Source organism: Microtus ochrogaster, chromosome 22 (genome assembly GCF_000317375.1).
Source record: "Microtus ochrogaster isolate Prairie Vole_2 chromosome 22, MicOch1.0, whole genome shotgun sequence".
Classification (NCBI taxonomy): Eukaryota; Metazoa; Chordata; class Mammalia; order Rodentia; family Cricetidae; genus Microtus; species Microtus ochrogaster.
In genome coordinates this window covers 7,583,799-7,608,473 of record NC_022023.1, presented here as the reverse complement: position 1 = coordinate 7,608,473, position 24,675 = coordinate 7,583,799, and the positions used below count along the sequence as shown (strand labels likewise).

The 24,675-nt window shown below is 40.3% G+C and overlaps 1 protein-coding gene across 8 annotated transcripts in view; it reads right to left on the bottom strand.

Moving 5' to 3' along the window:
• Positions 1-24,675, bottom strand: part of Dlg2 (discs large MAGUK scaffold protein 2) — a 1,686,730-nt gene that overhangs the window by 794,295 nt on the left and 867,760 nt on the right. Inside the window, exon 1 of one of the 8 annotated variants that reach the window (XM_026784318.1) lies at positions 16,830-17,362. The exons of the other annotated variants lie outside the window; for them this stretch is intronic. Coding sequence (XP_026640119.1) covers positions 16,830-16,907 — 78 coding nt within the window. The 5' untranslated portion in view covers positions 16,908-17,362. Of the gene's footprint in view, positions 1-16,829; positions 17,363-24,675 lie in introns of those variants that run through there. 8 annotated transcript variants of the gene reach the window in all.

Genomic DNA, 24,675 nt, shown 5'->3' with positions numbered 1-24,675 from the left:
GAGAGAGAGAGAGAAGAAAAAATAAAGGGGGAGAGAGAAAAAAAACCTATTCATTCAAAGCACATAATGAATTAGGACTTTGCTTTGAAATCCCCACCATGCCCCAGCACAGGTTCCGGGGAAGGGCTTTGTGCCCATGAGTGACAGTACTGTCTCAGATGTGAGGTCATTCCATTACACTCACTGTGATTTCAGGACTGTGTCCTGAGTCTCCTGCTGATACAAGGCTACCTCATCTCATTTCTAATTAAGAGCACAGAATTCTTCCCCAAACCACCTTGATTATTGCACGCAGCATGCTTGCTCTATCTGGCAATGCCCTCACATTATGGAAGAATCAACAACTCCTTTTCAACCCAAGGTAACCACCACAGCGCTAATTATGCCAATTAAAGCCCCCCTTCCTACACTCAGCAGATGAAGTCTGTTTTACTGGAGCAACAAGAGGACCAAAGAACAAAGAAGCCTTGGTTACAAGGAGAGGCTATCAGAGGGATCATATTCAGCTTACTGATAGGCCCAAGCGCAGCATCACACACAAGAAAACCAGGCAATAGAAAGTGATCAGATGATCCGCCTTAGTTTAGACCTTCCCTTTGAAATCACCGAACAACAACACTTCTGAAAGGCACGTAGGTTTGTTTCCCTATGACAGGACCATACAAAGCTTGGTTGTAGCAAACCCTGTGTTAGTAACTGTTACCTTAGGCAGCCAGTTTCTGTCTTCTCTGACTGAATAGAAAAGAATGAGGTCTTCTGAATTAGGGAAAACTAGAGGTTTCGTCTCACATAGGATGTACTGAGGGCCAGTTTTATATATTTAGACTGCTGGGAACAACTAATTTATTTTCACTCATGTACCACCCTCAAATATCATCTAGCACCCAAGGAAGAGACAGATCATCCAAGCAAAACCCCAGCAGAGCAACGAGGCCTTAAAGAGTAATTACGCTCACTTCTTCTGTCTCACTTTGTCAACACAGACCAAGGCTAGTAGTCCCTGAGTGAGGCAAGGAGAGGGCCTTCCCAGAATTCCTGTGTTTGTGTCTATGCTCTATGTAGTGGACTTAGGAGGTGGAGTCTTTGGGAGATGTTTAGGATCAAAACACAGCATCCCCCTCCCCTTCTTTTGTATAGTTACCTTGGTTACAGCTGCCTGTGAGACAGGAGGCCTCCCCACACCAGTTACTAGATTTTCTAGCACTGTCATCTTGGAATTCTCACCTCTAAAACTACGAAAGTTGACTACCTGAATCGGGTATTTCCTCATAGTCTTTGGAACCACATGTGACATTTCCTTACCATTGTGTCTGCCTTTTTCTCGAAATAGGAGGTGTGATCAGCAGCAGCAGTAATTTGAGACTTCTTAAGAAATATAAATTCTCATTCTCATACTACAGTGAGCAAATTTTGAAAGAAACTGGGTGGGACTCTGAAATCTGTCCTCAAAAAGAACTCAGGGTATTTGCACCAATACCAGCCTTAAAGGAGTCTGCAAAGTTTCCTCGCCTCTACTCAACTCTTTCTTTGTTATAATACGTTTCAATTTTCAACTAGAATAAAAGGTTTCAAAATTGTAAATAGGATACCCTCCTCCCTAACACACACTCACTGCCTGCCCCCCCCAACATTCTTCAAATAAAATTCAAAACTTCAAAATAATTAGATGGCAACTTAAACCTCTTACCTACTGGCCCGAGCTGACCTCTCAAATCTCTTTTCACGTTCTCACAGGTATGATTTGTTCAGGCTCATATCAGCCTTCTGTTGCTTCATTAAAAGGCGAAATTTAAAATCTGTGCATCTCTCAAAATAATCTCTCGTGCCAGGATGTTTATATCATCGCTTCAGCTCGCCAAACCCCTTCTTATTCTCTCACCCTCTTCCTGGGCACTTTCTGAGGTCTTTTCTGTGCTCACCCTACTCTGCTGCCTTCTCTCTTCATGTCTGGAAATCCCACTGAAATCACAGGACGTGTGTTCTAACAGAGATGTAATGACTTCATTTGAACTGTGATATTTTGTAGTCATCTATTACAGACGTATACCTTACCTGCCTTAGCATTTCAAATCTGGGATGGGAAACTGATAAAAGTGTGTGCGTGTGTGCGTTTGTAATTATATATAATTTAAATTGTATAAAATTAAGAACGTGTTATGGATATATGAAGAGTTTTCACTGCTGTTTCTTTGAAGGAATCAATAAATACATTGACATTTGGGAGTCGGTTGTCTAGAGCACGCCTATGCTAGTGACTGACTGCTGCCATAAATGTTTTACAGATCAGAGAAAGAACAGAAAGAAATCTAGAACCCAATGCTTGGGGAAGTCAGGTTTCTAGTTAGTCAAAGGCAAAACAACGTTCAGTGCTTTCAGGCTATAAACGGTGATGCTTCCTCGGGCAATTCTCAGTGTTTTTCCCAGGAGACTGAGTCCTGGTGACGAAGTGCAGGCTTAGCTTCTCTAGCATGTTTTCACACTTCTCATACCTGCTTTCCAGTGTAGACACTAGAATTCCAAGCTCTCGCAGAGCTAGCCTAAGAACGACAAGTGCTGACTAAGGAAAGTCAAATAGTTGTGGACCTCACTTTCATATATGCAAAAATATTGGCTATATTTTACCTGTAATAATGTTACCCTGATTGTTAATATCATTGCTGTTATTTGACATTAGCATACTTGCCCCCAGCTCTAGTATTACCTGGGCTCTTCTCACTGAATTGTGATGTTCCAAAATTATGCTTCATTTCTGGGCATAGTGACAACATTCTGAAAGTTGCTTATCAGATTGCTATGGCAATTATTTCAGTTCTCATTATGGATGTTTTGAATGGGCAGGGAAGATGGCTTAGTGTGTACTAATACTTGCTGCCCAGTTCTGAGGATCTCAGTTCAGATCCCAAATCTATGATCCCAGGTCCTAGAGTGAGATGAGGTACAGAGATGGAACATTTCTAGAGTCTCTGTTCAGTGAGCATTGGAGGAAACAAGAGACTGAAGGTAACTTTTACCCTGACTTCTACATGTCTGGTAAGGTATGCATGCACTTGCATTCACACACACACACACACACACACACACACACACACACACACACACACAGAGGGGGGGGATAGAGAAAGAGACATACAGAGAAATTGGGGGGGACTAACTGTGCAGTTGACAAAAATGTTTTTTTCTTGATGAATACTTAATTATTGTTTCAATTTGGCAATCAAATTTGCAATAGAAGATAGTTGGAAAACAATATTTTCCTTTATAAATAGACACACTTGCTATTTGTTCAATTTTATCCTTGGTTGGTGCAATTAGACAATCATGTCAGTTATTTATCACTGTCAAGGTTGCTTTAGTTTAGACCACTAAGTTAAGTGCTAAAGAAGAGTTTAATTAGCTGAAACCTAAACTGTCATAATTAATTTACTAGTTACATTATAACACCCTGTAAAACATTTATGTAAATGGAATATCCACTTTCAGTGATCATGTGCCATATTTTATTTATTTTGCAACTAAATATTTAATTATTAATCTTAGTAAAGCTAAAGGTATTTGGCAAAGCGTGTTAATTGCAATAAAAATGCCTAAACTTTTCATTCCTTGTGCTATGAAATCTTATTAAAGAAGCAACAGAAGCTCAAAGATTTTTAAGCATTTTAAGATGCTTTTAGGATAGCTGTACCAGATAAATGGAATTATTCTTATAAACTAATCAGCATGTTTTATGTCAAGCTCAAATTGGAAATGCTAAGTGTTTCTGCATTAAAATTAATTTTTGAGCAAGTACAAAGTTTCCACTTGAAGTGATGAAAATTTAAGAAAGGCATGGTGGTGACAGTTGCACAATAATGAAACTATATTTAATGACATATTATGTATATATTTTAACATGATAAAATTATTGTATCAGCATTTGACTGTGAATTGGTGTCTTTGTCACACTTTGAACACTAAGATAGTTAATATTTCAGATGAAACTCAGTTGTGTCTATACCCTTTTTGGCATATCTACTGTAAGAGATGGGTTAAAAAAGTAAGTTCCCTGTCAACTGACTTTATCTGTTGACTATCCCAAGAGACCTACTTCACAAAGATGTGCATTTGCCCAGCTGAGAATGGGGTTGTATACAAGCCCCAGAACATATTTCATGTCTGACAGTGTCACAGTGGCCAGTTTGCACTCTTTCCTTTTAGCAAATAAGTGAACACAGCCCATCTTATCTAATGTGCTCCGTGTGGTCTCACTACGCATGTCACCATTACCCTTCTCTTGCCAAACACTGTGAGACCCTCAGCGAATGATGAAATTTATGGACTGTTGAGGCTGTTTCTTCAGATTACCTGATCTGAATGTCCAGTGGTTCTGTTTAAGAAAGACATGTTATTGGCCTAGCCAGGGATAAGACAGGATAAATAGGCCTTGTAAGGAAAAACAATACAATACACACACATTCAAAAACATGTTCATCAGAAATGCAAAAGCAATCTGTCTTCTGACAGCTTTGAATTTTCTCCATCCATTTGTTGCTCTATGAGAGGGCACAGTAAAACAGGCAAAATCACAGCTAGTGGTGATGGGTGCCAGTTTCTTTCCTAAAGCAGAGCTCGTGCCTAAGAAAGACAGAAATCCATTATGCTAATTAGACAGCCACGCTCCACCTCCTTAGAGGATGGGCTCTTGCGGCGATATTAAGACAGATCCGCTTGAGAGGAAGGTTTCGCAAGTCAACGACTCACATCTCTTGGTAGACCTAGTGCAGAAGTCTTTCAAAAGTATTGGTCAGGAAAGCTAAGGTTACTGCACCAAGCCTGAGGTCTGTTCACCCACGTTTTCTGATGCCAGAGAGCTCATGATTATGAACTTGTTCAAAGTGGTCCTAAAAAATCAAACTTAAGAGTCAGAGCATCGGAGACTTCATTTATCATTTGAGAAAAAGTGAGGAATTACATTTAATCTCCAAAATGTTTTGCTTAAATGGCTTGTCGAACTATATTCTTCTTTATGAACATTTAGACAATATTGATTATATCACACACACACACACACACACACACACACACACATTCTGACTCCTATAATTATTCCATGAGACAAATCTCATGCAGAACTGGACAGCGGTGCTGCTGGGGTTTGAATCTAGGGAGTCTAACACTAGAAACTGTAGTCTTACATCTCCCATTTTCCTGCCTCATTTTTAACAGAAGTATTAAAACCAAAAACTTTCTTCAATTTGAGACATTTGTGTTTTCGAGGACACTGTGGATGGTTGTCCCCATGGGTGACCAAAGAACAGAATGAAGTCAGGTGTGTTTCATTCCAATGCTGGAAAACAAAGCTTTACGCTCAGTTGGATACCAAGTGGCATTGTCATCATGGATCATCCCCTAGTTCAAGAATGTCTGTTCAGCAGAAATGGCAAGATATCTGGGCAAGACCTAAGAAAGGGGAGAGAAAGTGCCACCTTGCTTCTACTGCTAAAACAGCGCAGAGATCGTCAGGGGGTTGCTGTGATCACGTCCTCTTCCCTGTTTTGTACTCACTGATCCAGGACAGAGCATGGCTCCATCACTTCTGCACACCCTTTAAGTTCCTGCCCAGTATTATTAATAGAAATGTGAAGGCTACGTTCACTGCTGAGGGGAAATGAGCATTTGTTGAATAGTAACTGGCTTAAAGGCCATGGATAACTCATGTGCTTTAATTTTAGTTTCCTGGAGTCAGTCTTGAATCACTGGGGGAAAAAAATACAGCATGGCTGTGAAATTGCTCGAGGCACTTACACGGGTAAAGTATAAGAAGCTAGGATGCAAAAAGTATGAATTAATCTGAAATGTATTTAAATGTGATTTCTAAAAGGCATCACAGTATAGCTCACAGTTGCCAACACGGTCACCTCACCAGGTGCACTGATATCATGCTTTTCTTGAAGAATTCTCATGTAAAAAGACTGAAACAAAGAGAAACATTACTTTTTATGTCTCATGCAAGCTCTTGGAACTTCAGAGTTAGGAATGAAGAAAACACAACTTTTATAAAATAATGGATAGCATTTGAATTAAACATGATGTTCATAATGTTACACTTGGGGAGTTAACAAAATGTTACACGCTGAGAGAGTAGGAGGCAAAAAAAAAAAAAACTTCCCGTAACATCCCTGATTCTTTATAGACTGAATATGAGACATTAAACCAGTTATAACAACAAAATGGATTAGTGGTTGGAAGAAAATGGAAAAAGGAAACAGATTAGTGAAGATATTTGCCTCCAAAGAAAAAATCTCAAAACTATGTATCCTAGAGCAGAGGTAATTTAAAGATGGTTATTTCTAAGAAATAGATCTGTAGTGACTCCATTCAGTTCACAGCAGGAACAGCCAAAGTAGCAATTAATGCAACCACTGGTGTGGAAGTTTTCTACAAACAACACCCTGTTGTATGATTTTTTTTTTTATTTCAACCAAGCTCTGAAGTAATGGTGAATATGGGTCATTTTTTTTACTGAAAATATCACCATGATTATCACTATCACCATCTAAAAATTGCATTATTTGCTCAGATGCTTCTTATCTGATACTGTGGAGTAGTGCTTTCAAAGCAAATGCAGAAAGAACTTGGAGTTGATAGCATGCAGGTGTAACTGCCCCAAATGTGGCAAGAAATACCTCGACAGCAGAATTCCCCAATTCCATGTTCTCTGAGAGGCAAGTGGCTGTGGTTGAGAATGTGGACCTTGGTCTAGATTGCCCACACCTACATCTTGCTTTAGAGTCTTCTAGCTGTGTGTCTTTGGACTCGCTAACTGACCTTTCTGTGCCTCAAGCAGAAAATGTAGACATGATGTTACTTAGTACATGGGATGGCTGTGAAAACTACCTGAGACAGAAGACATGAGGTTACACCCCAGTGGCAACCACAGCCCACATTGGAAGTTTTCATTCATGATGCTGTTATCACCCATGACTCAAAGATCCATTCTAGTTCTGAAAGCCTATGAAATGCTTCTGGTTTTTTTGAAAGACTGAAGTAAGGCTGCAAAGCAGTTAGCCCATCTCTCCATGGTACCTGAGTCATCCAGAACATACAATTTCCCTTAAGAGGGGAAGTGATGGACTTTCATTCAACACTCTTAAAATATAAAGAACTGCTCTTTCAACCATGATCTTATGTACTTGGATAGATTAGCAAGGACAAGGGAATGCTTGGCAGTCTGTAACAATCTAAAAATATGTATCTATTTGGAAGGGATTAAAGACCCAAATTTCCCCACAGTATAGTAACAAATTCACTTTTTAAAGAAAGGTGTTCTTCTCATTTTCCTCCTTTTAGTAACAGGGATATAATTACACACCTCTTCATTCTATAAAGCCAGGATGGGAAAGAAGCAAGTCCATTAAGAAACCCAAGGGTGTAGTAGAGAAAAGGGCGTCATTAACGAATAAGTCACCAAAATCTACCTTCTTCACTTTCAGGAACTCAGCTGAGTATGGAAATAGAAAGGAAAGAAGGTGGGCAGGGGATGTTAAGGTTTTTACACTAGGTTTGATATTTATGTGCATGTTTACAGTAGGAGAAAAAGCCAATGCAAGAATAGTTGCTATTGTTTGTAGCACTGAAGAGCACCAATAATTAGTGTGCCTAGGGTCAGGTGGTAGGAAGGTGAGATTTGCATATGGGTCTAAAATCTTTAATTGCCTTCTTGTTTCTGAGTAAGTCAAAAAAGGAATTCAAAAAATGGGTGAAGGGCAGGAGGCAACAAAGGTGACAAATGACCTCTACCATAAACTTAGAAAACAAAGAAAAGTAAATCTTAAATTAAAAGGATTCTCCAACGTGGCGTAAGAAAAAAAAAATCCTTTTCTTATACCTTCTCAAGCATCATTCCCTCAACTCCCAGATTCCAGGACCAGACACTCATTTTGGCCCCTAGAGCATTCATTTCCCTTCTTCCCATGCTAAGGAATCATGGATTTCTCTCCTGCCAAATGAGACACCCTTACAAGGCTGAAAAGGAGCCAGCTCCATGATTTGACCTCCTGATTCTGACAACTCTCAGTCTCTCCACTCCTCCTGCAAACCCTAGTGAAAAGTCAAAATCCCTCTTCATCCACGCTCAATTACGAGTTACTCGTTACCTTTATACTTCAGAGTGACTTTGCTTTGGCTTGGATGAGAAGTGTCACCCAAAAGCTCATGGTTGAAGGCTTAGTCCCTGGTGCAGCACTCATGGGTGTTTAAGGAAGTGCCTGGATCCTGAGGGCTACCATTCCACCAATGGACAAATCTGCAGATGGATTTCAAGCCGAAAGTACTAAAGGACAGCTGTTGAAACTGTAGGCGTTGGGGACTAGTGGGAGGAAGTAGATTAGTGGAGGGCTGCCTTTGAAGGATGTGTTTGGTTGTTATGCCCTCTGTTTCTTTGTCTCTTCCCATTCCTGGCCACGGTGCAGTGAGCATCTTTTCTTGACGATGCCTTCTTCCACGATGATCTGCTTTATGGTGCTAAGAGCCCAAACAATGGATGCTAGTGACTGATCACCTGAAACTTTTGATAAAGTAAGCCCATTTAAGGTTTTTCTCATTTCCGTGGATTGTCTTCCACATATGCTGTCACATAGACTGGGCAGTAGTTCCTGTTGTCAACTTTACAGAATCTAGAACCATGTAGGAATGGGTTTCTAGGCGTGCCTGACTGCCCACCCACCTTGGGAGACACCATTCCTGCCTGGGATCCTGCATTATGTAAGTAGGCAAAGGGACCCATGTAGCAGAGACCCTTTTCCACCTTTGCTCCTGGTTGTGGTTGTGAGGTGACCTCCCACACACAACCTTCAAGCTCCTGCCACTCCGACTTCCCCACTATGAGGGACTGCACCCTTGAACTGTGAGGAGAAGCAAGCCCTTTGTCCCTTAAGTTGGTTTCATCAAGGTATTCTGTCCCAAGAACAGAAAAGAAACAAAGACAGATGGGAAGCTTACTAACAGAGCTGTATAGTAACAAGTAGGGAAGGGAAAGAAAAGCAAGATTTAATGAGTGCTTTTTTAAAAGTGTCATGTTTGCTGGATGAATAGTTAACATTCATTTTTACTCTGTGAATATGACAAGGGAATATACAAATAAAAGAGAGAAACTGATCATCTAAAGGCAACCACCCATGTCTCTCACTAACCATGCCCTCTTTTTTCCCCCTTATCTTGTTTTTAATAGCCCTCCCTTGTTCTTCAAAAGATCACAGGAGACTGATCCTGTTGAGGTTGTGTGAGTTCCAGAACTTACACACACTTGATCCAAAGCAACCCTCAACTAGCTAAGCTACCTACTTATCCTTTATGACGATATCCAAGTTTGGCATACCACTCCTTTCTGAATATCACCCTATATGGCCATGATATTAGGAAACTGTAGTTCAGATATCTTGTCCTGCCAAAACAGAGTATCGTAGATTCAATAACTTAAACAATGGAAATTAAGTCTGCACTGTTTTGAAGATCAGAAAGTCCAGTGTCAGAGTTCCAGCAATGTTTAGGTTCTTGTGATCCTGTGGTCTTCATTTGGAGTCTTTTCTGGGTTTACATTGAGCTACTGAGTTAGTGCCAGAGGTCAGAGGAAGGAATATGATTCTCTCTTCCTCTTCTTAGAAAGTAACCAATTCTGCAGATGGGGGCCCTGTCATTGTAACATAATTTAACTGTGATTATTTCCAAAAAGGGCTATTTTTAAATACAGTCACTGGGAACTAGGACTTTGAAATATGAATGTACAAGGGACATAATTCAGTCTATAGTTAGTGGGATAAGGATTTTCTCAATAATTAGAACTTACAGGTTTGGAGAGTAGACAGAAAAAGCAGAAGATTTCATGCTCACCTATAAGCCTGTGTCTTGAGGCATGTGGAACAAAACTGTTGGGAATGGTTAAGTTTGACATAGCATTGCTAGTAGCAGAGAAGGATTCTGATCTACTAGCTACTGTCCTTCCAATTCTGGTGTGAAGAGGAGTGAGAAACACAGAGAACTAATCCTTCAGACATCAGACTGCCATCTGCCTCTTATTCTCTATCTTTGAAGAAAAGATGTAGTAAGCAAGAAAAAAAGTTCAGGGTCTCTTATTGTGCTCTCTCTCTGAAGATAGTACAGTCTCGTTACAGTCTTTAAATGAATAGCTAAGGGACTTCCAGGCTTTCTGCATACATTTGTTTGACATGCTTTTCCTAACACGCGACTTTGTGCTCGGTGACGGGTATACAAGGCCAAGCGAGTGCAAAGCCTTCCATGGAGGATCCTGTAGTTTCACACCAAATACAAATCTAAGGATGTCAAAGCATGAGGAAACATAGATGTAGAGAAAAAAACTCAAGCCAAGACAGACTAGCCAAGGACGTATAGGCAGTAGGGGATGCGACCAGTCAACATCCAGGCATAGCAACACTTGGTTCATGTACAGTTCACTCAGGAACTTCTAGAGTTAGATGCCCTGGGAGAAAGGTACAAACATGACAAAGTAATTCAAGCTTTAACAATTAGTTTCAGGATATGAAATTATGTAGCTCAGACAAAACTAGTGGGTGCAACAAGGCGTTATTTAAAGTTAGAATGTTTCTCTAGTAAACTCATCCATGCAGTGCATTTACAAACAGGAAGTGGAATAGCTTTTCTTTTTACGAAGCATTCTGGGTAGGTAGTCGTACTAGATAAGAGGCTTGTTTCATTTTCATCACTTAATGTAGCACCACATAGCACAGGGAGACCTCTCTAAAGCAAAAAGGGGCAGATAAACATTTCTGCAAACCAAGTGTTATCAACAAGACTCAAGTGAGTCTGTCTGGCTATCTATATCTGGTCTCTGAACAATCTGTAGTGAGAATTCAGCTGCCGTTTAGAGACTACACAGCAGCCTGACTACCCCAAGGAAGACATAGAGCAGAGCATAAAAATCTATGTGGCTGTAGTCACAGGCTCTAGAGTGAGTACCATCTGACATTGAAAGCTACCCTATCAATTATGATCTGGTCCTGCCTCCCGACACCTTACATTTCAGCTTCTTTAGCTGATGAGAAAATCAACTCAGGAAATAAAGAACTGTAAAGGACACATCCTAGTGCTTGTGTAGCTGATCAAGAGGCATTAACCCAGCCATTATGAAGAGTTCCTCAGGAGTTTGTGACCGGTTCTCTAGCCCTCTGACAGGTTCTTGCCCTTTTTCTTTCCTCCTGTCTTCCCTTCCTGATCTGAAAAGAGCTATGCCTTATGAGTGCTAGGGTGAGCAGCAGTTGAGGGCCTGAGAGCAGGTACAGCTGCTCGACTTCCAGTGAGGAGGCAGAAGCAACCTGCAGGGCTTCACTCAGCCCGGACGAACAACACCTGTCTTTCTGGTCCCCCCGCTTGGCTGACACAAGCTTGGTGCTGAGTCACACTATTTATTGCTCATGACTGGGGATCAGAGGTTCCAAAGGCTCCAGGACACAGACCTGAGAGAGGACAGCTATCCCCTTCTCTCTCCAGGTCGGACCACTCTTGTATCTAGCATCAGACAAGAATGGGCAGGGGAGAATCTGTGATGCAGAGAGGTCATCTGCATCTGGGCACATCTTCTGATGCCTAAGCTAAATTCAGGTAATGCATTTAGAAATCACTTTTCAAAATGTATTTTTATAGGGAAGACAAAGTTGACATCTAGGTTGTTGGATATACACATAGCCTATACATATAGCACATGAAATACATTTTTAGATTAGAGTATATGGATCTACAAAGGATTGCCTACCTAATTAAATTCTATAGCATGAAGTCATTAGGAACTGGCCATTATTCCACTATGTTATGTACACAGAGAGAGAGACAGAGAGAGAGAGACAGAGAAAGAGAGAGAGAGAGAGAGAGAGAGAGAGAGAGAGAGAGAGAGAGAGAGAGTAGAGAGTCTAGAAGTCTTTTTATGATTTCTCTTCTCCAATCAACAAGGCTCTATTATGAGTTTTGGCTTTTTATATATCACTATTATAGCATTCATCTGCATTTTACTTCTTGATTTACCTTGCTAAATACAGGAAAGGATCCAAAATGCCAAATGAGTTCTATCTGTACCAAAAAACATGAATGATAGGTTTAACATTAACTATTATACTTCCCTAAGTACTACCTTATTATTGTTCACGAAATAAAAGCAATCAGATGGAAAGCGCTAGCTTTTGGAAGTTTGTTTTTACTAACTCGTTTCATCCTTACAGCAAATGCATGCATCCCTTCAGCGCTGCGCCATAACCCTTCCCTCTAAAGGGAGCCCTTTGCATGTTTTAACAGCTCTGAGTTGAAGCTGCATCCTGTAGGCTCCATTGCAGGTCTCTTCGCTCTCCTTTTCATGTCAGGGTAATAAATCATGGATCTTTTTCCAAGTGTGGACAATTACAATCTAAGAACTACATGATGAAAGACAGTTCTAGGCGAAAATTCTTTGGGGCTCTACAAATCAGGTGAACAAGGCTGAAAATACCCCTTTTTGAAATAACTGGGTGGGAATTACAGAAACATGAAGGTGATTACAACCAATATTGTGGGGAATGATGGGCCATCCCTTCTGAGCTTGTGATGCCATAGAGTTTCCCATTAAGGATGCTATCCCTTCAAGAATTTAAAGCTAATAAACCTTAGAGCTAGGATGTGGTCAAATAGCTAGTTGAACAGGTCAAGCCAAATTTTCAAATCTAGTGGAAAGAATGGGGCAATTGGGAATTTGCTTAGAGGTTAGGAATCTCAATGTAGGTGCTCAGAGAAGGGGAGCAAGACATGATGGCAAACAGAAAAGGATTCTGCTTTTATTCTGAAAACATCTATGTTCAGCATTCTTAAAAAAATAGAGGTGACAGTTCCATTTGACGGATAAGAACGTTGAGGTTGTCTAAGCCAAATGTCTGGCTTCAGGCTGGATGCCAAAGAACAAGACTAGCCGATGCCTTCTGTTAAGTCCCCATCCAAGCCCAATGCTCTTTATATCCTGCCAGGATCACCAAGGTCATAATGTTTTCTTTTTGGCCACACTGCTGACAGCCTCATCACTAGGTTGTCCTTTGCTTCAGTTTAGACTGAATTAATGTGCCGCATTTAGAAAAGAAGAAAGGGATTTCTAGTATGCTAACTTTCGGGAAAGTTCTCAAGGGTAAAAACGGCCTAACGTCAGGAAAAGTGGGCTCAGACTGTTATATTACTTGGAGGTTATCTTACACGGCTGTTTATCCATGGTTACCATGGTTACCTTTAGTAGATGAAGCATGTTATAATAGTCTCCTCTAAATGCACATGCAAGCACTTTTCAATTTTCCCCCTCAAAGTAGTAAGAAATGCATAAAAATGAAAATAAAAACAATCGACAAAGGTTCACAACTTTAAGTACTTCAATACTCTGGCATTTTTGTGTGACCTGAAATTGCATTTTCAATATATCTTGGATGTAGCATCTAGCCGTTTAGAGTAAAGCAATCTGGAAATGGTCTAAATTAAGAGACTTACGGTGAAAGGTCACAACATGCATAAAAGAGAAATACAAGCTTCCCAACTAATCACGAGGGATCTAGACGAGGGGGGAGATAACTACTTGAACAACGATGCTGTGCTCTGACCACGCTCTCTGAGAGCACATTACCACTTTTAGGGTAATTTCGTTCAAGAATTTACTGGCCCACGCAACCATCCTTACAATGAAAGAATAACAAAGAGTCTTTGGCTTTTCACTTTTGGGAGAAAATAGCAATATGAATTAGCTAACATCTTTGACTCACTCCTAAAGAGAAGCACAGTTATAATTGACTAAAATTTAAGTCCTTCTTTATGAAAGACATCTTTGAATTCTGTAAGGAAGATCGATGAGTACAAACGTCAATGTTTAGGTTATTAAGATTTGACCATTACAAGCTATGTATTGAGAAAAATAGCTGCCAAGAAACACCTTGCTGCATTTGTCCAACTAACGGGCACTAAGTGAAAAATCATTAATAGGACAGGCACTTCTCTATTTCAGACGATGCAGGTATCACTTTATCTGAAGCACGGCAGTTGAGTTGAAAAAGTCACACACTTTGATTCTGGAAACTTCATGACTTTGGAAGTTCCAATTCAAAAAAGAAGGCCAAGATCAGCAACAATGTTTAACTTATCTGGACAAAACCATATTAGGAGACCCTGGATAGCTATGAGAGTGGTAGACAGTGCAAGAGATCCAAAAATATAGTTTAGAAATGGCTTAGGATGATCTGAGTTCAAATCCCAGCACTGATAGTTACTGTAACCTTGGGCTAGCCAATCTATCCTCAAGAATTCTAGAAAAATAGCATATCCTAGAGGATATGAAGGTCAAACTAAATCTCATATAGGAAACAGCTTGAGGGACAGTGTGCAGATAGAGGTTATTGATAAGATATAACATGTAACAATATAACAGACATCATCCAACTCTTGTGTATTGTACTGGCCTTTAACTGAGGTCAAGCAATAGGCTAAACAACCAGAAATCAAGGCATACTGTATCTTTAGGATGCCATTTAGGCTTTTATATTCTCTAATAACTCTTCGATCAATCCTCATCTTGAGAAAAATACTATCGAGTTCAAATCTGCATGATAGCATAGCATGAAAGGACTAGGGTTAGTGTGGACTGGCTGGTTATACGGGGAGGAGGCACACTTCACAAAGGATAGTAAAATGATCACCTTTTCATAATCTAGATTTACCTCCTTAGCTATTGCAGCCTGTGGCACTATTTGTCAACTTCCTTCTCAAGGTGTGCTACTTTGGGCAGAAAATACTAATTCGTAATCATTTGTTTCAGGAAGTTGTTTGTTACAGTGTGCACAATAAACTATTGCCAGTCACCGGGCATTGACGGAATGGCTACATTTTTCTAGGAAGCCTATCTTTTAATTTATTCCAGGAACTCCCAAAATACAAACTCTAGGAGACATCAGCACCTAATGTACGAAATTAGCCCCTCCTAGCCCTATTGGCTCACACAGGGCACGAGCATGAATCTGCTTTTTTTTTTTGGTCTTTACCAATCTGACAGCAGAACTTCAGTTGGTGCTGATTTCCTGGCCTGAACGCATCTTGCCCTCTGAGTAAGATAAGGAAGGAAAGTCCTTTAGCCTCACTCCCGATTTTTTCTTGCCTGTTCTAGACATTATACAGTCTGCAAACGAAGAGGACATTCGGAGGCCCCTTGCTACCGTCTTCATATACTGGCAAAGCTGAGCCCAAGACACTGTTAGATTAACAGCCTTTCAAGTCCTGCACACACAGCTGCTATCCCCACATTCAGGTCCAAACCTGAATTAAATGGCATTGGAAGAGTCAACTTTTCTTTGCATACTAATTAGCCAGAAGGCATTATCCCCCAGTGCCAGTGCCTTTCAGAGCCTTGTTATCCATATAGCCTATAATTTTTATGGGGGGGGGAACACTTTTCTTTTTTTAAAAAAAGCACTCTAATAGAATTCTAAGTAGGTTTTTTTTTTTCTCATAAGTCTCTCCTTAAAAATTACTTGAGAAGCACATAAACAAAACCCCCAACCAAATGTCTTGGAACACGGTAAGTCTGCCGTTTATGACATAGAAAATGTGGAAGGGACCTATGTTACCCCAAACCTTCCCACCCCTTCTTCACCAAAAGAGTCAATGAAGAACAAGCTGGCTATCATGAGACAGCATTTGGATACTGACACCGTTAAAGGCTACAGCCCTAAAGAGAAAAGACATTGCTCTTTTTACATTGTAATCCTCTCTTGGTTTCCCTTGGGTTCTTGTGTTTTATCAACACCCTCCTCTGACAGAACAAACGAAATGTTACAGCTATGGCATCTTCTTAGTTGAGAGGAAGAACAGTACCACAGACCCCGAGAGTCATCCCGAGTCAGTCTCAGGAATGTATGAAAGGCAGAAGGGATCTGGGCTAAAAATACATCCTCAGAGTAGTATAGACAATGTGGGTTTTCACAAGATTCTGTTAGGTTTGCTGGAAGTTTCCCCAGCACCTACCAAATGGGATACTGATTTCCAAGATGTGGCAGTTTTTGACCAGTGTCTCAGAAACCACTGGAAAAATCAAAGATGCAAACCAGTATCTCCTGTCATGTTCAGGTTTGTGATGTACCTTGGGACTGTGCAGGCCATCTTAATTTCTTAGAGAAACAAAACTAAGGGGGTCAATCTGTACGGAGATGATCTGGAAACTCATTCTGCAAAATTCAAGAGCTACAGAGCCATTCTCTAAAGGGAGACCGGGAGCCGGTTGAACATAGAATCCATGCTCCTTGTAAACACTTTTGTACTGAAGCTTTCTGTTCAGTGGGAACAATATCAAGCAGTCCTGTGAGGTCTGGTGTGTGTTACTGTAAGTCTCCCAGGACACAGGCTAGAACGCATGTACTAGAGAAAGACACGGGTATTTATAATGCTCCCACAGAACCAAAGATCACAGTAATAAAAATAATGCAGTACAGCAACAAGTTTACTACTGAGCTCCCCCAACAAGCACAGACTGCAGCTGCTCCCCTGCTAGAATCCGATGCAATGCCAGGGAATCCTTGACTCTGTGGAGACCCTATCAATCGCGGCTTTGGGCAAACAGTTGGAATAGCCAGGGATCCTGATCAACCCTGAATGTTCCCCCCTCCCTCCAGGACGAGGCTCTAAGAGTTGCCCCTTCCTGAGTGCCATGGACCACATTCCCAGTGTGAGCCAGGTTCTCACAACCAGCTAATAAAGGCTGCTGCGTCTGTATTCAGACCAAGAGCCCAGAGCAGGCGCTTGGCACATCCGTAAGGCGATCTTCCTCCCCACTTATTCCATACCTTCTCTGATTTCGCCTTCCTGGCATTGTGCACGAACCTGCGACCCAGCTTCTTGGCATACCAGATCGAGGCAAACATAGCGATGCCAACGGAGATTCACAATGAAAGCCTCAGCACAATCAACTTCCCACGGAGGTTGAGCCGAGCGGAATCCGGCTGGAGCTGTCACTTGCGGACTGTTGCTTTCTCAGATCCTCTCATGCTGGTTAGCCAGGGAGAGGGTGGGAGGAGGGAGGGGTTGGTGTGGGGGGAGGCAATCCTGTTTGGCCGGTCTGCAGGTATATTTACATCCCGCCAGCAGGAGGTCCGGGAGAGGCGGCGGAGCAACCTTCAGAGCCGGCTCACACACATCCACTTGGCTAAGTGTCGGGCTGCGGTTCTTCAGCTCCAAACTCCATGTGTGTGAGAAGGAAGGGAAGCCGCGGTTAACTCCACAGACGCAGCACACCTCCGGCTCTCACTTCAACGGCACGCCTCGCTTGGCTGTTTGACTTCCCTCTGTTTTGACAATACGTGCTGAAGGCAGCGGCCACCTAGAGACGTTCACACAGTCTCACAGGTGTACCAGACAATGCCAGAGTGGCTGGGCACGAGGGAGAGGCGGAGCGCTACGGCTCTGGCCATGGAGGAACAAACAGGTGTCCCTGGAGCCCAAATCCCAATCAGGTTATCCAAGATGACCACTAAGATGACTAGAAAACGCCTCCTTTGCTTCCCCATTTTCAACTACTCTGGTCCAAGCAAAGTTGCATCCTTGTCCACAGCTTGCAATAGAGGAAGTTTACTTCCTAGGAGACTGGCCCAAGACAAAGGGCAAAGTTATTAGACTGACAAGTCATTCCAAATGCCTCCGTGAAGGTCCTTAGTCTCCAAGTCATTAGTTTGAAGTATTTTTAGTATGGGAACTGGCATATGGGAAGTAAGTTAATGCTGCCTTGAAACTAGTCCCCCTCCTCTAGCTCTTCTTGCAGTGACATCCTGTTTTAAAGGGACAATTCGCCTTTGTGCAATCACCTGGGGAAAGGCAGATTAATATGGCAGCTCCTGAACACTGTTTCTTTGAAGAAATTTCCCATTTGACTCTTACAGGAAAGGTTTCCAACTTCAGTTATCTTATTAGAGTTTCAACTATCAAGCCAGGCACTTTTAGGGTAAAGTCAATTTTCAGAGACAGTGTTTCCCCCAGTGAAAGATATTGCTTAAGCTGGCTGCCAATTGCAGTAAAGGATAACACACAGATACATAGACGTCTCCCCATCCATCAAGCCTTTCCTAGCTGACCTGGAAGACAGGCACTATAAGCACGTATGAATCAAAGGCGGCTAGCACAACTGCAAACCCTTGGAAGAGAATTCCCTTCTCTCAGCAAAGACACTGCCAGTAATAGATCTGTGTGAGGTGGCTGAGGTCTCTCCCTCAAAGGGGTTGGGATTGCTGTCAACTGAGAATGTGGACTGTTAAATGTTGGACACCTCTGAGGCAACAGGAGGTGGAACCGGGCAGTATGGGTTGCTATTCACGTCCCAGGGGACTGTATGCCTAGAACATGCCCCACATAGTTATGGAAGAAATAAATGCATGATTGTGTTTCTGACCTTTGATTTTGTTTCTATTTGTTCTCTCTGGCTCATGTATACATTAAATAAACTGGGTAGATGGTTCTTAAGGCCCTGTTCTGTGCTTTGAATCTAATTGTGGGTCTTTATATGTGAGCGTTTAATAGAACTCTATTGCTGTGGTGAAATGATTCAGTAATCTTAAAAAGCCAACTCTGGGCCCCTAAGGGTAGCCTGACTCCTTCAACCGTCTTTGGCATGCCTACCTGCTGCCCAGGGTTGGGTTGTGCCAAGAGCTGTTTCTTTGGCGCTGTGTGCTCAGTTCCTACAAGCACTGTTTTCCTTTCATTTCCTTTTGACACTCTTAGGCAACCCAGTGTAGAGTTCTCCACGTTACACCCTCTACACCGTGGAGGAAACGTGCCACAGAGAGTCAACAAATAAATGCATGGTCGCACCTGCTTAGGTTTCAAAGAGCTCCCCCGCAGGACCACAGCTAACCCACTGTTGCTGTGATGCCAAAAGGATCCATTATTCCTGCACATAAGCTCCCTCAAGCCATGTTGGAGTTAAAATAGTATTTAGAGAGAGGAAAAAAAAAGCACAGGATATTGAAGGCTAGGTGGAGGATAGCCCCATTAAATTAATGTGTAAAATTAAAATATTCTTTTGTAACATTTTAAGATGGAATCAGATGATAGAGAGTTAGAGAAGTTACTAAGTGTCAAGCCACTGATAAATGCCCTAAAGTGAAACAAAGGCTCTTCACTTATTTTGAGGGGACTACCAGATTGCACAATCTTTTTTTTTTTGCATTTTTCCTATAAATCTGAACTTTCTTAAATTATGGAAACAGGAGTAGGACAAGATATTTAGTATTTGTCCATTTTATTTACTGATTTTTCTGTTCCGCTGCCCCTAATTACCTTTTCCACACATTTGATTTGAAGGCTGTACTCACTTTTCCAGAATGGGATCCTTCGGAAAATAGATGCTGCCTACCACCTTAGATTTAGCTGAAAAACTTAACAGTAATTAGTGGTCTTTAAGTAGACAGTTGGAGGAACAAAATGGAAATACGGTGAAAGCCACTAGTTGTCAGGGTACACACTTGCATTACACGTGCTCATCAAAATGTAGATGATGTAAATTCATCTTTATGTGTATCTATGACAGAGTAGGAAAAAAGAATCAGGAAGACTGGAAGTCAGTGGGATACTGTAAGTTTTCAGCTTCAAGAGGAATATAATGTCAACTGAGTATATTCACTGCCATTTTTATATAACCATCTTTCCTGGGCTGTCCTGGAACACAGGCATCTCACACAAACAGGATGGCAGCTGCCTACAGTTAATCCTAATTGTCTCTACCCATTGCTCCGCTGATTGAGATAAATAAGTTGCCACACTGTAGCCGCAGGAAGACAGAGAGTTCTGACACTTTCCATGTGCATATGATTACCACCTGGACAGACCCTGGCCTTCGCAATTTCACCATTAATACCTTTCACCTGGCAGAAGCCTCCCAGTTACAGCTGCGTTTGAGATGCAACATGAAATTTTACAAGCAGTGTTGGGTTCATACCTCAATAAATCTCTATACACACACGTATACCTATGTGATTCCTCTGAATGAATACCCAAGGTCAATGGAATGCTTAAATCAAGACGTTTGGTATTCCACACCTACAATTTTCTGCCTGGCATATTAGTGACATTTAAAAATTGTTATCTAGACACTAAAGAATTAGTTTAAAAGCAGAATAAGAAACTATTTCTTAGATATCAGAGTCTACTTAGATACACTTTTAAACCTGAGAGTTTCCATCTTCATGAACAAATAAAAAAGGGAAACTCCTACACACATTTTTGTCTGGTGTTTTGCACATTTCATATGAGTAATGATAGCCTATGGCTAGCATTTGACGTTAGCCAATTAGTAACAGCAAGTATAAAATATACATTATAAACTTTGCAAGTAAAAGATGATAAACATATTTACTTTCTAATCACAGAAATGACAATATCTTGATATAAGTTTTGTCTGGATGGAGTAGAAGGAAGAGGAAGATATTTGGATCTACATACCTTTTTATTATGAAATAAATAATGCAAAAGTTGTGAGAAGCAATACACTTTATCACCTGTGTGATTACAAAGGTGAATGACTCGGTGCCAGCAAAATGTGTTGAGACATAACTACAGGCCAAATGCTAGGAACTGCTAAAGAAATATAACACAACTGCTTCTCTCATGAAGCACAATGCAGTTGGGGTCAGCGACACACAAAGAAATAAGTTTCAATGCAGAATAGGCTCAGTTAGATTTGTATTCGTGCTTTGGAGACTCCAGGAGAAAATAGGTATTTTTCAGTTTCTATATGACATAAAACTAGTAACAAAAATAGCAGTGAAAACACAGTAATTAATCTTGAATTAATTTAAATTTTTAAAAATAAATGAAGGATCTAAGACTTTTTTCATTTTTAAGTCATCAACAGAAATGACAGTCAGTATGAAGTTACATGCACCCCAATGTCAGTTTGAACCAATTCACCCAGGCACAGAAGTATTTCTGTACCAAAGACGCAATCAGTTATGGACAAGTGTGAAAAAATTTGAGTTACTCAGATAATTCCATTGACTGATGACAAGTGAGCTAATATTTTTCAGCTCTCAAAATTATCAGAACTATTTCTGTGATGTGTTACTCTCTCATCAGTCTTTTGTTTTAAATATTTGATAATGGCATGCTAATATATAATTATAATTTCCACCAATCAACTTTATAGATTTAAAATATTTTTATTTTTGTCATCATTTTTTTCAAAATATTTTTATAGAAATGTGTTCTAAATATGGTTCAGTCTCCTCCCCCAACTATATTCTACTTCAAATCTAAAACTAATTCTCCACAAGCATTTCTGCACTGTCTCTTTAGGTACATAGGATTTTTTAGATGCTTCAAAATATAGCTGAAGATTGCTGACTGATCAACTTTCATTTTAGCTCACTAACATGTGCTCCCATATTTTCATTATTATTTTATGTGTCATGTATTTTAGATGACAGTCTAACCAGGTATGGTCCAATACATGTGACTATTTGTAGTCTTGCTGTGGTGTGCTCTGTATGCATGGGTGTGTAGTAGGGGATCCAACCCAGAACCTCATGCGTTCCAGGTAAGGGCTCAACCACTGAGCTTGGTGCTCATTCTTGATGAATATCTGTACTTCCTGGTGAAATTTAGAACCTTTGATTTTGTTCACTTTAAAACAGAGTTACATTCCTATTTGTTTATGGAAGTATTTAGTATTCCGGCCATTAGTCCTCTGTATGTTCATTCAGTCTTTATATTTGCTCTCATTCTTTAATTTACTTCACACTTTACTAACCCAAGCCTTCATATATATTTAACTGTACAGAAATTCATTTATGCTTTTTTAATGTCTGCACATTTTTGTATTTAAAAATGCTTTCCTTTTCCAAATCTAAAAGGATACTGTTTTCTCATAGATAACGCAAACTTGGGCTTTTCAAAATGATGTTCCCGTTCATTTTTCAACTTAGCAAAAAGTAAGAATCTATGTTTTCTCTTTATCCACAGCCAGATTTATTTACTGTTTTGATATTTAAAATGTTGTTCCTTGTCCTCACTACCATGTCCTAGCCCAAAGTCATATGTCTAGATCATATGGGTGTATGTAATTAGGGTCCTTTTATATTGATCTGGGATATTTGTACCAATATCACATTAGCTATGTTTATTAGTAAATACTAAAACATGTGATCTCAACAGTCCATCCACTGAGCAGCTGAGCGCTTTTATTGTAGCCCAGCTTCCTGTGTTAGCATTGTGAGAGGTTTTAATCTATGTTGACATATTGTGGCTTCATCCACTATCAAGTCAGCCCTTCATGCTCTCAATGTCTCCAGCAAGAAACTTTCACTAACAAACTTTTCTCATAATCACCTCAACGAGCTATCGATTTTCTCTTTATTTTACCACTTCCATCCTTCTATTTGGATTAATTTTTTCTTATCAGCGTTCATCTTTTAATAGTCTTTTGGAAATAAATTTCTATGGTAATTAAACACACAGCCATTTAGCATTTCCCTACACCGTCTATACTCACCTTAAGCTTGCATAATAGTATAGGTAGTGATCGCTCAACTTACTGTCAATTTTCCTCAGCATTCTGAACATACACTATGTCACAATGTCTCACTGCATTAATTTTTATGATGCAAGGCTATTATCAGTCTAATTACGGTGCTCCAAGAAATATTCTTTTCTAATTCATGTAACATTTCTATTCTTTAAAAATATTTTGTTTTTAACTCATGATTTTTCTTGAGTCAGATTTTTCTATAGGGGTATTTGTGTGTGGTGAGCACGTATGTATGTTCATTCTCAGGTGTGTGGGTGGGCTCAGTGTGTGCAGGTATATAAATATATGCACATGGAGGCCAGAGTAAGGCAATGGGTATCTTCCTTACTAATTTTTCACTCCATGTACTGAGGCAGGGTGTCTCGCTTGAACCTGAGCTAGCTCATTTGGCTAGTCTAGGCAGCTAGCTTGTTGCAGAGAAGGCCCTGTCTCCATGTCACTCCTGAGTACTGGAATTACACACTGACCACCATATTTGCTATGCATTGATGTAAGAACTCAGATCCTTAGGTCATTACACTTGGACGAGTGTCATACCCATCCTGAACCATTCACTGAACTCCTGACTAGTTTTTAAAAAGTCTCAGTGGTTGCTCTTCTTAAAATATCTTCTCTCTCACTTTTATTATTCCCTTTATCTAAACCTCATACTCTTCCACCCTGTCTAATGGCTTCCTATAACTCCCATTTTCTTCTACATCATATCCTGTAGAAATACTTTGGTTACATATGCTACCTAATTTTAGTTTCTATTTTGTACCTTTTTTAACCTTGCATTAATCACCTGAATTAGGCCTTTTAAAAAACGATATTTTGGGGTTGATTTTTGTTGTTGAGCTTTTGTTTTAGGTGGTATTTGGGAGGTCATATTCTGTAGCCCAGTATGAAATTGAACTTACTGTATAGTTGGGGCTGGCCTTTAATTCATAAACCTCCTCCCTTTACTTCTATTAGCACTGGGATAATAAGGACACTCCCAAGCCTAGTAACCGTGCTTATTCTTAAGGAATTAGTATATGTATTTATTTTAGATACTTTAATTCTCCTTTAAGATTAATTGTTATTGTATTATATTTTGGGGGGATTTTAATTTGAAACACACTTTGCTGTTCTTTGTTTTTGTTTTCTTATTGTCTTAGGGGTCTGTTCCTGCCGTTCTCATCCTTTTCAGGTCATTTCTCCAAGCCCACACACTCTCATTTGGAGCTCTACTTGAGGCTGGTCTTGACGTTTCCCAAGATGTTCAGTAACGCAGATGTTGCACTGGGAAAATTGTGTATATCTGCCTGACAGATACCCTGAGATTTCACTAGTCCACAATTAGCTGCATGTTAACTTTATACCTGGCAGCCTCTCTCTGCACTATTATTATTATTATTATTGTTATTAATTTATTTGTTTATTTTCTTTAAACACACAACAAAAGCCTGACTTCCTTTAGGTATTCTGGGGCTGGAAAATGAAATTTTTTAGAATCACTTTCACTAAGGGAATCTTTCCTGTTTCTCTAACGTTTTATTCAGAGTCCTCTATTTCAGTCTTTAAGGAAAGCTAAGGTCAAGTATCTGGCTTAAGAGCAGCAGGAGTCATCATTTTTACCCCAGCACCCTTTGTACTCTAGGGACACCACAGTTAACTCAAGAGCTCGCAGTTACAACACTCACTATGTATAAACACAAATAAGTCATGGTAGCGTGACTCCAACTTAGCCCCCAAACCTTCATGAGCTTAGCCTACACAAAAAGTTTTAACGCTTAATAAGCATGCATACCTTGCTTATAATAAAGTATTATAAAATTCATTGCAATACAAGCTATTTCATACAATATATTCTAAGATATCCAAAGTCATCATTATACAATGATTAATCACTTATATTGAGCTGTGGACTACTGCCATCATTCCGTTGTTGTTCTTTATACCTTCAGAAGTCTCCATAGTTCTTTGCACATAGTAGGAACTCAATATATAGTTTTCAGGTAACAGAATAGGAGCACTAGTAATGACTGTGCAAGAGCATGAGTGTGACTTTATAATTAGATGCTACTCTCAAAAGCCTAAAGGCACTCCCATACACAGACGCAGCATTCAGTATCATCCCTCACTCATGCTGAACCTCA